This window comes from Myotis davidii, unplaced genomic scaffold (genome assembly GCF_000327345.1).
Source record: "Myotis davidii unplaced genomic scaffold, ASM32734v1 scaffold573, whole genome shotgun sequence".
Lineage (NCBI taxonomy): Eukaryota > Metazoa > Chordata > Mammalia > Chiroptera > Vespertilionidae > Myotis > Myotis davidii.
Genome location: NW_006285997.1, coordinates 4433198 through 4446377, shown reverse-complemented (window position 1 = coordinate 4446377; position 13180 = coordinate 4433198). Strand labels below are relative to the sequence as shown.

The 13180-nt window shown below is 39.7% G+C and overlaps 1 protein-coding gene across 1 annotated transcript in view; it reads left to right on the top strand.

Annotated features, from left to right (window-relative positions):
• BBS9 (Bardet-Biedl syndrome 9) overlaps positions 1 to 13180 on the top strand; it is a 313602-nt gene that overhangs the window by 15053 nt on the left and 285369 nt on the right. Inside the window, exons 4-5 of the mRNA XM_015559690.1 lie at positions 1750 to 1814; positions 6014 to 6127. Of these exons, the coding sequence (XP_015415176.1) occupies positions 1750 to 1814; positions 6014 to 6127 (179 nt within the window). The remainder of the gene's footprint in view (positions 1 to 1749; positions 1815 to 6013; positions 6128 to 13180) is intronic.

Here is a 13180-nt window from a genome sequence, read left to right as displayed (position 1 = left end):
TTTTCCTTTTTGTTGTTTTCAGAAAGTGAAATGCTGTGACAGTCATGCTGTCCGGTAGTCCTCAGTGTGGCCTTCATCTGTGTGATCACTAACATTACTGAGTGGATACTGTGCTAATAAGCATTTTCCCCTCGATCATTTATTGTTTCAGGTGCTTGGGCTGTTACATTTCCTAGGTCGGCTGTTTCCATGGGTGTTTCCATTTCCAGTGGAGGTTCTGTGTAACCTCCTTCTACTTAGGAGTAGTGTCCTGGATTGCCTATGACTAATACAGGCCAATTCTGGGTACTTAGAACACTTGAGTTTTAAGAAATATTCAATAGCAGTTAAAATTCGTTACTCTTTGTTTATAAGATGTGATCTCAGGATAAGGAACCTAGCTGGAGCCCAGAGTTTATGTCCTCCAGCTGAGATTCAGATCCAGGTCTGACTCCACACTGTACTATCTATCTGTTCATGACATTGTTTCCAGTGCACGATGGGAGATTGTTTTGCGGGGGGTGGGGGGGTGGGGGTGGAGTGGGGGGTGGGGGATGGAGTTCAGGGCACATATAAAACACTTCTGAAGGCAATATTGATTATGTGGTTGTTGTGTATATTTGCATTTCCTGGTAGTAGAGCAAGCAGTGGGTATTTATATATTCATTGTAACAATGTTTTGCAAGTCTTATTGGACATACTTCTCCTTTTCCAAATGAGAGACCAATTCTCTGAAAGGGTCCATGATCACACAAGTATCAAGGTGAGAGTCAGGACTCTACCCCAGTCTTCAGAGTCCAGTGATCGTACCTGCAGTTCAGGACAGTCTGTAGAGCGCAGGCCAGACACTGGAGGCCTGCTTGCAGATGTGTCTGAGATGTAAAAGGCCTGCCAACATCTGAGAACCAGGAGGAGAACTTGCTTCCCAGCAGATGATGTCAGTTGGCTCAAATAAACCCATATATATATGAAGCTGGAGATTTCACATACTAGTAAAGACCCTATATTCTGTTTTTTCTTGGAAAAAAAAGTGGAGATCTGGCCACAAGCCCAGAACTGAGCAGCAATGGCCTCCCTTAGTCTGGCCCCCGTCTCCAGTGGATCACAGCCCTTCCCTCATTTATACTCACTGGACTGACCCTTGAAGACTTTGAATTTCGGATTTCTAGACTCTGCTTGTCTCTCAAAACCAGTTGACGGGCTGGGTGGTCAGTGGTGACAATGGTCAAGCTGAAATACGTCCAATACCTTCCGTGATGTCTCAAAGCTGGACGTGATGAATGCCATGTAAAGTCATTACTATTGTTTCTTCACAGTCAGCGTTCTGTGGTGCTTCATACTTTACAAGGTGCTTTCACGTGATTTTATTTCATCCAATCGAAACCTCTTATCTTCCAGAATGGGAAGCAGGCTGGGAGAGAGTAAATGACTTGGCCAAGGTCACAGGTTTGTTGGCGGGAGAGCCAGGCCCTGACCTGGGCCTCCCTGTTGTGGGGCAGCTCAGAAGGAGCCTCCACAGGACTCTCCCGGGAGGCGCCCAAGCTTCCGTCTGGAGGCAGCCCCTCGCGGCCCAGCCCGAACCCCGCGCCCCGGGATTGTCAGGCTGGCTGCTTGCTGTTACCTTTATTTCCGGCTTAGAATGTCGTCTATGAACTGCTTGCTTTACTCATGGTAGTCTGTGGTTATAATTGCTTTTAAAAATTATTCTATAATTTTTTGGTTCCATCTGAAACTAATATTTACACTTTTAAAACTTTCCCCATTTTTCAGAGGCACTGAAATGCTTCATTTGGCTGTGTTGCATTCTAGAAAACTTTGCGTCTACTCTGTCTCAGGTAAGAACATTCTTTTTCTAATGGAGAATTTGTATTAAAAACTGGGCTTTTCGATGTTATGAAAGAATAGATATTCTCTAATGTGACTTGGTGGAGGACAACACACGTTCGGGTTGAGGTTTCCATAATGAGCACTTTCCCCTCGATCATTGATTGTTTCAGCTGCTTTGGGCTGATACATTTCCTAGGTCGGCTGTTTCCGTGGGTGTTTCCATTTCCAGTGGAGGTTCCGTGTAACCTCCTTCTACTTAGGAATAGTGTCCAGGATTGCCTATGACTAATACAGGCCAATTCTGGTTTCTTAGGACACTTGAGTTTTAAGAAATATTCAATAGCAGTTAAAATTCGTTAGCTGCTGAGTCACTGTGGTTTAAAGTACATTTTCTTTGGTGAACCTCAAGTGTTTTTTCTTTACAGTTCCAATTTCTTGGCCTTTGGGTGTCTTCACTCAACCAGACCTCAAGGCACTTATTTGAGGCTTAAGCAGGTTTCTATCTCGACTGTTCTGTGGGTAAAGTATGTTAGTTAAAAGTGGCATCGTTTCAGCATTTTGGACCTTGTTAAATATAAAAGGTAGCTTAAAACGTGTGTTTCTGTTATTAGATAAATTGTAGTGTAGGTTGAGAGTGTTATTTAGATGGATATCAATATTGGGGAGTTTTTTATGGGGACAATAAAGATAAGGGTCTGTGGGCCTATTCCTTATTCAAATGATACTCACCTTTGGAGTTTGCTGTAAACTTAGCTTTTGTTTGTTTGTTTATTTATTTATTTATTAAAAAATATATATCTTATTGATTTTTTACAGAGAGGAAGGGAGAGGGATAGAGAGTTAGAAACATCGATGAGAGAGAAACATCGATCAGCTGCCTCCTGCAGACCCCCCACTGGAGATGTGCCTGCAACCAAGGTACATGCCCTTGACCGGAAATCAAACTGTGACCTCCAGGCGGGCTGTTTTTATTGATTTTACAGAGAGAGAGAGAGACAGAGACAGACAGACAGACATTGATGTAAGAGAGTCACATGGATTGGTTGCCTCCCTCATGTGCCCTGACTGGTGCCAGGGATTGAGCCTGTAACCGAGGTTTTGACCCTTTAGTCTGAGGGCCAACACTCTAACCACTGAGCCAAACCAGGTGGGGCCAGTGTTAGGATTTAGGATTTGGATTTCCCCCATTCATTCTCTTGATCTGGGCTTTCTTTGTGTTTGGCTTTCAGTTTTAATACCAATTTGTTTTTCCTGTCCCTGGGCTGGGTAGTCCTGGGCAGTCTGTTTCTGGGGTGAAGGTCTGTGGGCTCCCTGAGGCAGCTGGGTAGTGGCGTAGGGTAGGTGGCAGGCATAGTTGCTGAAGGAATGAGTGCACTGATTTCCGGGTAGTGCTGAGGCAGTTGGTGTTGGCTCACTCTTACTCTCTTTGTGTTATTTCCTTCCTTCCTTCTTTTCCTTCTTTGTTACCTCTATCACTTCCTTTTCTGCTCTCTCTGCCTCAGAGGTCCTGTTCAGTACCTCTTATGGTCATGGTTAAATATTCTCATTGGTTTCACAGTAGAAGATGTTGCTCCTCCTGGTGGAGGGCACATATTTAGGTTGCAGAGTAAATGAGAAGGTGTGATACAGGTGACTTTATTGTATGCATCTCGTTGTTCTTTGTTTTCCATCCTAAGCCTGTTAACTGTGAGTGCTGTTTTATTAAGTGTGTTACACAAGTCACGGGAGAGGGAGTCTTGCCCACCGTCACCCATGAATACTTCTTAGAGAATTGGTCCCTCCCGGGGGCTCCAGGGGGTATCTAAGAGGGCACGAGAGGGACGCATGCTCGAAAGTAGAAATTAGGTTAGGCTCTTGGCTTTCCCTGGTCCTGTTTGAACGGTGGCCAAGAAAGACAGAATCCTTGCTCTGCAGGCCTGGCTCAGGGGTTGATCATCGACCTATGAACCAGGAGGTCACAGTTCACTTCCTGGTCAGGGCACATGCCCCGGTTGCAGGCTCGATCCCCAGTAGGGGGTGTGTGGGAGGCAGCTGATCAGTGATTCTCTCTCATCATTGGTGTTTCTATTTCTGACTTCCTCTCCCTTCCTCTTTCTGAAATCAATAAAAAATATATTAAAAAAGAAAAGAAAGACAGAAGCCTTTTGAATTCCACTCAGGGGTACACTATAGAATCATGGTAAATGTGTTATGTTTATAAAAAACGCCACTGAAAGAAACTGGCATGTTTGCTTACAGCTTGTTCATGGGATATGGTATCCTCCTGCAAGTCAGCGTTGGAAATGGGAGTTATGGGTCACCGGAATGGTGATTTTTCTCACTCTTTTATTCGCTGTATTCTTTTACAAGCTCTGTGTTCTCTGGGGATGGGGAGTTGTCCAGACTACACTGCTAATGCCCCTACACCTCACTTCCCTTCTCGGTCTCTCATTTCTGCAGCCTCTTACAATATTCATAGGCTGACAATTTGTCTATTTTTCCTGGCGTGGCTTAAATTGTGAGGCAGGAAAGTTCATGTTTTTGTTCTCTTGAAAATGTTTCCTGAGGTTCCTGTCTGAACTTTCCCCCTAGCTTTCACTGTAGCAGGGGAAGCGTAAACATTTTCTAGTTTAAGTACAACCACTGGTGTCAGCAGGTGGAAGTGTTGCCGAACTTGACATCCTTACCTCCAGCGGCCCCCTCCCAATTATATTTTGTCTTCTTTCACACGCTGTGTGCAGCTAAAATGGATTCGAGGCAAACTAGAGAGTCCCTAGACACACCAAACACCCCTTAACAGTCAGAGGCTTTTTGGTGGTGCTTTGTCATCAAACGCATGCTTAATACAGAGAACCAGCAGGCTCCTGCTGCCTGAAGTCAGCCCGTCTTATCAGACTCTGTAAAGAACAGCACCCGGGCATCTCCAATCCTTTCTGATGGGCTTCAGTTCTGAGTAAGTGGTTACACACGTGTGAGCTCAGGTCATCCTGATTCTGTTCTTTTAGATAGTCTTTCCCCAAAATTGTGTACTCCTCAACAAGCATTTACTAATAATCATTTGACCTCCTTGTGGAATTTTAATGTTAGCCATGAGAGGCAGAAACATGGGGTTCCTTACTTTTGACAGGCTTATGTAATCTAATTTGGTTATTTAACACAATGAACCTTTTACCTTACTGTGGGAAGGCTTTTATTTCATTTACCATCATTAGATTTTTCAGTGGTTATATAAAAGTGCACCAAAAATGGTTGTCAAGGTAACCGTTGATTTTCAATAGATTTTTTTATTTAAATAAATAAGATCTTATTTAAATAAGGCCACCAGCATAAATGTTTTAGTAACCATTTAATTGCTAATTGATGAAACTTTACAGTAATTTTGGCTATGTGGGGATTATGATTATAGGTATACAGTTATTATATCCAGTTATTATATCCAAGGGCAAAACCTATGTACGTGATTTTAATCTTATGTCACTGATGCTTCTCTAGAAAAAAAATGGCCAGAAATTTTAGATTTTCAGGTACTATCTTTATTTTAAGGTGGTATCTAAGGATGCATTGCCTAATGTTCTCTAGTTTCACTACTACTTTTTTTTTAAGATTAAAAAAATTGATTTTTAGAGAGAGAGGAGGTGAGAGGGAAAGAAAAACATCAGTGTGAGAGAGAAAAAAGCGATGGGCTGCCTGCTGCACGCTCCCTATTTTCAAGGAAATTCTTCTTGGCAGACTTCAAACAAAACACCAGGTCCTCTTTACTTGCTGAGGGAAGCTTTAGAAGACCTCTCCATTCAGTTAGAACATGATGCGTTAGGGCGTGAGTACTATTTTGAGAGTTGGGACTGAAGATTGAATTGCTTGAACGTGTGGGGAATTTTGTTATTGTTTCTAAGTGCAAGGAAGTTAACCTTATTTATTGTAGACCTGAAGTGGGAGCGTTTTGTTGTTATTTGAATAATTACACTTTACTCAGACATAGTGAAAATGGAGGATAAAATGTCACGATGGTGTAGTCTTGCTGAGACTCACCTGTTGGAACTGAGCTGGCGTCTGTGTCATCGCATGCTGATTGTTCACAGTACACAGTGTTTCGGTGCTTTGTCATTTTAGATTTTATCGACATTGAATTACTTGGAGTCGGTGTAGAGGATGACTTTTTTATGTCATATTTTTTAATGTAAACAAATACAAAGCAGTGATTAATATTTTTTAATGTTTTTCTCCTTAGGAACCTTGGGTAATGTGGAACATGGGAACCAGTATCAGATCAAACTGATGTATGAACATAATCTTCAGAGAACAGCCTGCAATATGACTTACGGATCATTCGGTGGTGTAAGAGGTAATTTGCATTTATTTGTGAATGTGTTGTTGCAAGTCCCAGGTTAGAATGCAGCAGGTCCTCAAGTAACAGCATTGCGTGCACTGTGGTTTCATTGTCACGTTGATGAAAGGCCTAGAAAGAGAACTCTTGTTTGTATCACTTAGCCTCTGGTAAAATTGGTTCTATTGTACGTCATTTCACTCAACATTAAAGAACCTATCTGTGATGTTAAGTAAAGACATACTTGGCGGTAAAAATGGACGATTATGTGGTGTGAATGAATCCCAAAGAGAGTTAAACATATTTTACCAAAAGCTTTCTATTCAAATACCCAGGCAAAATAATCAGAAAGGAAAACTTTAAACATGAACGTGTTGGATTTTCATATAACCAGCACTTTTATATGGTTTACAGAGACATTTCTTTTTTCTTTTTTAAAAAAATATATTTTTATTGTTTTTAGAGAGGAAGGGAGAGGGAGAGAGAAAGAGAGAGAGAAACATTAGTGATGAGAGAGCATCATTCATCAGTTGACCTCTGCACGCCCCACAGTGGGGATGGAGCCCGCAACCCGGGCATGTGCCCCAACCGGCAATCCAACTGTAACCTCCTGGTTCACAGGTTCCACGCTAAAATTTGATGAGAGGCTAACTTCCGTCAGTGAAGTGCCCCCACCCCCGCCTTAGCTGTTAGAACTGATTTTCTCTGTTCTTAAGATAAATGTTTGACATGATGGGAGACCTAGGTCCTCTTTTTTAATTAACATTTTCAATTGTTTTTTTTACCTACTAAAGCCCCCAAATGCAAATTGCTAAATTTTATATATCTGGAGTCCAAAAAATGATATGAGAAAAAAGTGCTTTGGATAAATGAAAGTAAGGTGTGTGTGTGTGTGTGTGTGTGTGTGTGTGTGTGTGTGTGTGTGTGTGTGTTTGGTAGCATCAAGGCAATTCTTTGTTAAATGTTATCTTTTATTTAATTTTATTATCAGATCAAGTTAATAAAATAAAGTTTTAAATTGATTAAATAAAAAATAAATTGTCGGATTTTCTGTGACATTTTGCTGGTTTTAATAATGGACTTCCAAAGTAATAGAGTTGCTACTATTTTGAAAAGAACAGATAACTTTGTATTTATATGATACCATCTCTTAGTTCTTAAATTATGCCTTACATTTCAAAAGTACCTTCTGAAAAAACAAGGAGATATTCTGGCATGTTTTATTTTCCTGTTGAGTAGAATATTTCAGTTTGAAACAGAAATAGCTGAGTAGCAGAAGGAATTTTCCCATTTCATGTGTTTGTAACACTTATTGCGTTATCTACAAGAAAACAGGACTAAATAGTGGGGTGGTAAATTAGTAATAATTCTTCATATGGGGGGGGGTATTAAGGGAATGGAGAGAATCTGCTAATGTTTGTGTTTTTTTTTATGATGAATATGTTCCAAAATTATATTATGGTGATGGCTGATAGTCTGTCAGTACACTGAAAACTATTGCATTATGTACTTTAATAGGATGGTATATAAATTATATCTCAATAAAACTTTAAACAGTTAGCTGTGGCATAAAGCCCAGTGTTAGCAAGGTGATGGTAGTCTCAATATCCTTCGTTGCTTGTGGCCATGTGAAACGATATAACACTTTATAAGGCAGGTTGGCTATTAAGAGCCATGAAAATGTTCTTGGATCTGAAATGTGACTTATGGGAATGTATGTTAGGAAATGACCCAAAATATGGAAAAGTTATATCAAGTTGCCATACATTAATTTATTTCTTCTCTCCTTCTGTCCTCCCTTCCTTCCTTTTGTATATATATTTGTGCATTTATTGTAACACATAAACATTAGAAGTGATCAAAATGAGAAATAAAGGAGAATGGCTAAGTTTTGATGCATGGATTCAGTGGGTTATTATGAAGCTATTAAGATTAATTTTGTTTTCTGGAATGAACATCTTTGACTTTGAACATAATCTTTGCATACATTTCTGGTATTTCCTTGGGATAGAATGTAGGAGTGGAGTTATTGAGTCAGAGGTTATAACATATTATAATTTTTTTTCCTCAATTTGAAAGTTCCTCACCCCCAAATACTGTATAATTGGTAACAAGTACAGAATTTAGGAAGAAGCAAATAAAAGTCACTCAAAGATATGCATATGCCAAAAGAAATCCCATTTTCTAAGCCTGTGAGCAGATCAATCTTTTAATTTGAAAACTTCCCTAAACTTGATTTGAGTATAAAAAAGGAAACTAAGAATCCTCCTTTTTTACCTTCTTTGACATTTATGATGCCTTATTACGTTATTACTAAGTGGGTGCTATGTGAGTAGTCCTCAAGAAATGAATTAAGCAAAAAGAATCTGTTCCTATTTTAAACAAATGTAGTTTTAGACAAGGCCATGCAGTTTTTTGGTATGTGCAGCAGAATGAATCACCACTAGATGGCAGTCCTGTACAATGTTGGGCCTTAGTTGGTACTGCTGCTTTTCAGTAAAGTATGGTAACAAATAAATTTTGATCCCAACTAATACTTTACCTTTTACTAAAAATAAACTCACCTATCCAAGTTGCAAAAAAGGAAAAGAGTGGATTTTTAAAAAATTAACTATAATAGGTAAAGTAATATAAAGAGTGCATTCTAGCTGTGCCTTTCAAACTTGAACTTGCATTTGAACCAGAATGGGATCTGGAAAAAAAAATGCAGGTTCTGATTCTTTAAGTCTGGAATTGCACCTGAGAGTGAATTTCTGACAGCCGGCTCCCAGGCGCTGCCAAGCTGCAGAGATCCAGAGGTTTGCTGCCGCCTGGCATCATCCAAGGACTGATTCTGTACCAGCCGTGTTCTTAGTGCATTGCGAGTTAAGAGGCGTACCCAAGGTATTCGCAGTAAATGGTAGCGGAGGGATTCCAACCAGACTCGCTTCCGGAAGCCAGTGCTGTTCATCACACTAAAAACTGTTCCCCACCGCAGCTGTGAATTTGGTACATCCTCCTTCTTCCTAATTCAGAAAAGAGCTTTCCTCTTGGCAAGGGGGCTGCCTTGGTTTGGCCACAGTTAGTGCTTAGCTTTGCTTCTTCAGAGATTATGGAAAACCTGTTGCATAGCTTCTGGGTCAGATGTTTTCTGTGTCAATTTCACCTTTTTGGTTGGTGCTTTGGTTTATAGGAAAAGTACCCCCCCTACAACAATCAGAGAGGTTATGTGTGGGAGGGTAATATAGGATTTGAAATTAGCAAAAGAGTAATTACTGTTTTTGTTTTAAACATTTTTTGTTTGCTCTCGAAGGCACCTTTTATACATTCACAATAATTCAAAGGTACATTCATTTGATTCAGTAAGGTTTGGTGTTACCTGTGCCATGTGCAATGTTTATTAATGAGAAAGAAGTGATAAAGAGGCGAGAGCAGTGTCCTGATGTGCCGAGGTTGCAGGTTTGATCCCCGGGGCACATACAAGAATCAACCACTGAATGCATAAAGAAGTGAAACAACAACCTCCCTCCTTTTTCACTCTCCCCCTCCCTTCCTTTCTCTAAAATCAGCCAGTAAATAAAAATGAAAAAAAGTGATAAGAAATAAGAAATCTAGTTTTATGAACTAGTTGAAGAATATTTGCCTAAAATCTTCCATTATTCAGACTACTGCCTACCACTCCAGAATTTAAATTACAACATTTTCCATGTTATACTTTTTAGAGGGAAATACTGAATTGATCAATATTAATGGCTGTATTGTGTGTTTATTTATTTTTTATTACAGAAGGGGTGAGGGTGATGTCAGGAAGTTAAAAAATGTGTGTAGTTTCTTTGATTTAAATTTAAACTACTTTTAAAAAGGTACATGTGACTTTTTAAAAAAATACAAATGTTAGTTTATCTTTGCTTCTTATACTGTCAACAGATTAATGCTTGTAAAATTTAATTGGTGGCATAAGCCTGGACAATCAAATTACAGTTTGGAAATATACTAAATCCATTTTGGAAAGGTGGATTTGAATTGATTTAAAAACTTCCTAGTATAATTGATGGAATTTATTTGGTTTAGTAATTTGACCTCTACTTGTTTTTTCAAATGCTATATCTGCCTGATCTTTCTTTGATTTTGTTCATTGTGTCACAACTTCCAATGGCTGTGGACATGATACTTGACCTTAAGATTATTAAGATAAGTTTGCCCTTTTAAAACAGTATTTGGAAAAGGATGATATTGAGATTGACCGACAGAAAGCCAGTGGTGGAGTGAAGAAAGAATGTTATTGTCGTAAGGTCAACAAGTCCATATACTTAGCTTGGTAAAATAAGACATTTCATGTAGGTTATGTGTTGTACCTTGCTACCGTCAAGATACCTTTGCTCATGATCTGACTTTGAGACCCCGTAGTTAGTTATATCCTCAGGCATATAAAGTTTGCGCTGTAGGACTGTGACAGGTTGATGAATCTTATAATGTATAGGAATCTTTCAAGTGTGCAACAGGGACACTGAGATGAAATTGTTGATTTGTTGGAGATGTATGGGAATTTTCAGGGACTGAGGCAAGTCTGGTGTTAGTCCTCCCTTGCATACCCCTCCCCCCGCCCCCCGTCTTTCTGTCTTTCCGTCCATCCATCCATCCATCCATCCAATGCACATTTACTGAGAGTTTTCTGAGTGCCCAGGCACTGTAGTAATTTCTTGGAGTAAAAAGATGAATAAAACACTTTGTGTTCCCAAGAAGTTTACAATTTGGGGAGGGAGGGCAATACAGACTAAGAACTATAATATATCAAGGTGGTAAGTCATAATAGAGATAGAGATAGATAGCACAAAGTTATGCTGGAGCCCTGAGGGTAGAGCAGTTTCCCTAGGTTGAGTAAGTGTGTGTGTGTGTGTGTGTGTGTGGAAGGGAGTACATGAGGGTGGGGAGTGTGCTACCTTTTTTATTCCAGCTCTTCATTTTTTGTCCACTTTAATTTGGAGGCTACTGATCTTAGTTTCTTGTGAATGAGCAATTTTATTGTCTTTAGTGTAAAGCTTTCAGTGCCCATAGGATGAGCCATTCACATTTCTTTTGGGGTAGTTTTTTCTTCTCAGGAAATTTATTTTTCAGACTTTGGAGCATTTAAGAAAATATTTTTATTGATTTGAGAGAGGAAGGGTGAGGGAGAAAGATAGAAATGTCAATGATGAGAAAGAAGAATTCATCGGCTGCCTCCTATATACCCTCAACTGGGGATCGAGCCTGCAACCGGGGCATGTGCCCTGACCTGGAATTGAACCAATGCCCTCCTCATTCATAGGTCAATGCTTAACCACTGAGCAACACTGGCCAGGCTGGAAAAGGGCTTTTAAATATTTTGTTAGAGATTATTACCATCATATGGTTCTTTCTTCAGTTCTTAACTGCCTCCAACATTTTTTGCTTTGCTCTAATTTATAGTTTGTTTTATTTATTTTAATCCATCTTTTAAAAAAAATATTTGTATTGATTTCAGAGAGGAAGGGAGAGGGAGAGAGGGATAAAAACTGCATGTCCCACACTGGGGATCAAGCCTGCAACCCTGGCATATGCCCTGACTGGGAATCGAACCATGACCTCCGGGTTCATAGGTCGATGCTCAACCAGTGAGCTATGCTGGCCAGGCCATCTATCTTTCTATATATTATCGGTCTGTTTATTATAATTTTGCTAGCTAAGAACACAACATGAGATCTATACTCTACACAACAGATTTTAGAGTGTAATACACTATTGTTATCTATAGGTAGCTCTCATTCTTAAAATTAGTTTTCTCGATCATAACTCTTTGTTTTACGTGAGGATATTTATATTTTGAGTTTACCTGGTAACAGCCAACTCAAGTCTTCGCGGGTTATTACTGACCTAATGGTTTGGCTCAGTGGATAGAACGTCATTTACTCATCTGGCTGGAATGTGTTTCTATACATTATTCAACCTTTTGTTATTAATATTTTTCTTCTGGATAAAATGTGATATTCAGAATTACTAGTATTTGTGATAATATTCACAAATCAAAGATTTTTAAGTTTTTAAAAATTATTTAAACTCTTTAATTTTTAGTATAAAAGACATTTCTTTTTCTCTTTAATCTTTTATCCCTCTTCTTTTTATGCCTTTTGAAAGCTAGTTTTCCTTGAATTCTTCCAGTTCTCTTATTTTATTTTGATTTTTTCCAGTCAAATGGAACTTACGAAAAGTAGAATTTTTATCAAGGCAAGTTAAATGTAAGGGCATAGACATAGTATGGGCATGGTGTAGATTATAAAGGACTGAGAGCACAGTAGTCCCATGTCTGTGACTGAGGTGGAAAGAAAATACTGTATATAAAAGGTTCCGTATGTTTGGAATATAACTGTCAATAAAAGGAGGTGAACAGATTTTAATAATATATAGGAGTATGGTAGAATATTTTTTAAATTATAAAATGACTTCTGTAAGCTTATATGGGATTATATTGTCACATAAATAAAAATTCATGGATTGTTTGGAATAAAAAGCCCGCCATAGAAAACAGTGAACTAAAGAATCATAAGCCGTCTTTGCCTCGTCCTTTTTTTTAAAAATTTTTTTTATTGATTTTAGAGAGAAAGGGAGAGGGAGAGATGATGATGAGACATCAGTGATGAGAGATAATCATTGATTGGCTGCCTCCTGTACACCCGACACTGAGAATCGAGCCCGCCCTCGGGACATGTATCCTAACTGGGAATTGAATCGTGACCTCCTTGTTCACAGGTTGACACCCAACCACGGAGCCACCACGGCCCGGTGCCTTTGCCTCACCGTGAGGAGGCAACCCCAGATAATGATATCCTCAGCCTTCCGATAACTTCCAGTTGATTAAGCTGAAGCCTTTTTCTGGTCTGCCAACGAGATGCATTAGTGGCCACGTGCACTTGCTGACAGGCTCTGCTTCCCTGAGCCACCGGGGTGCCTGCCATTCAGAGGAAACTGCTCAGCTGGGTGAGCGAGCAGACGTGAGTGAGCAGCCAGACACAGCCTCGCTCTTTTGAATGGGGTGTTAGTGCTAATGAAAGATGACACTGTTTTCCTTCTAGGGCAGCG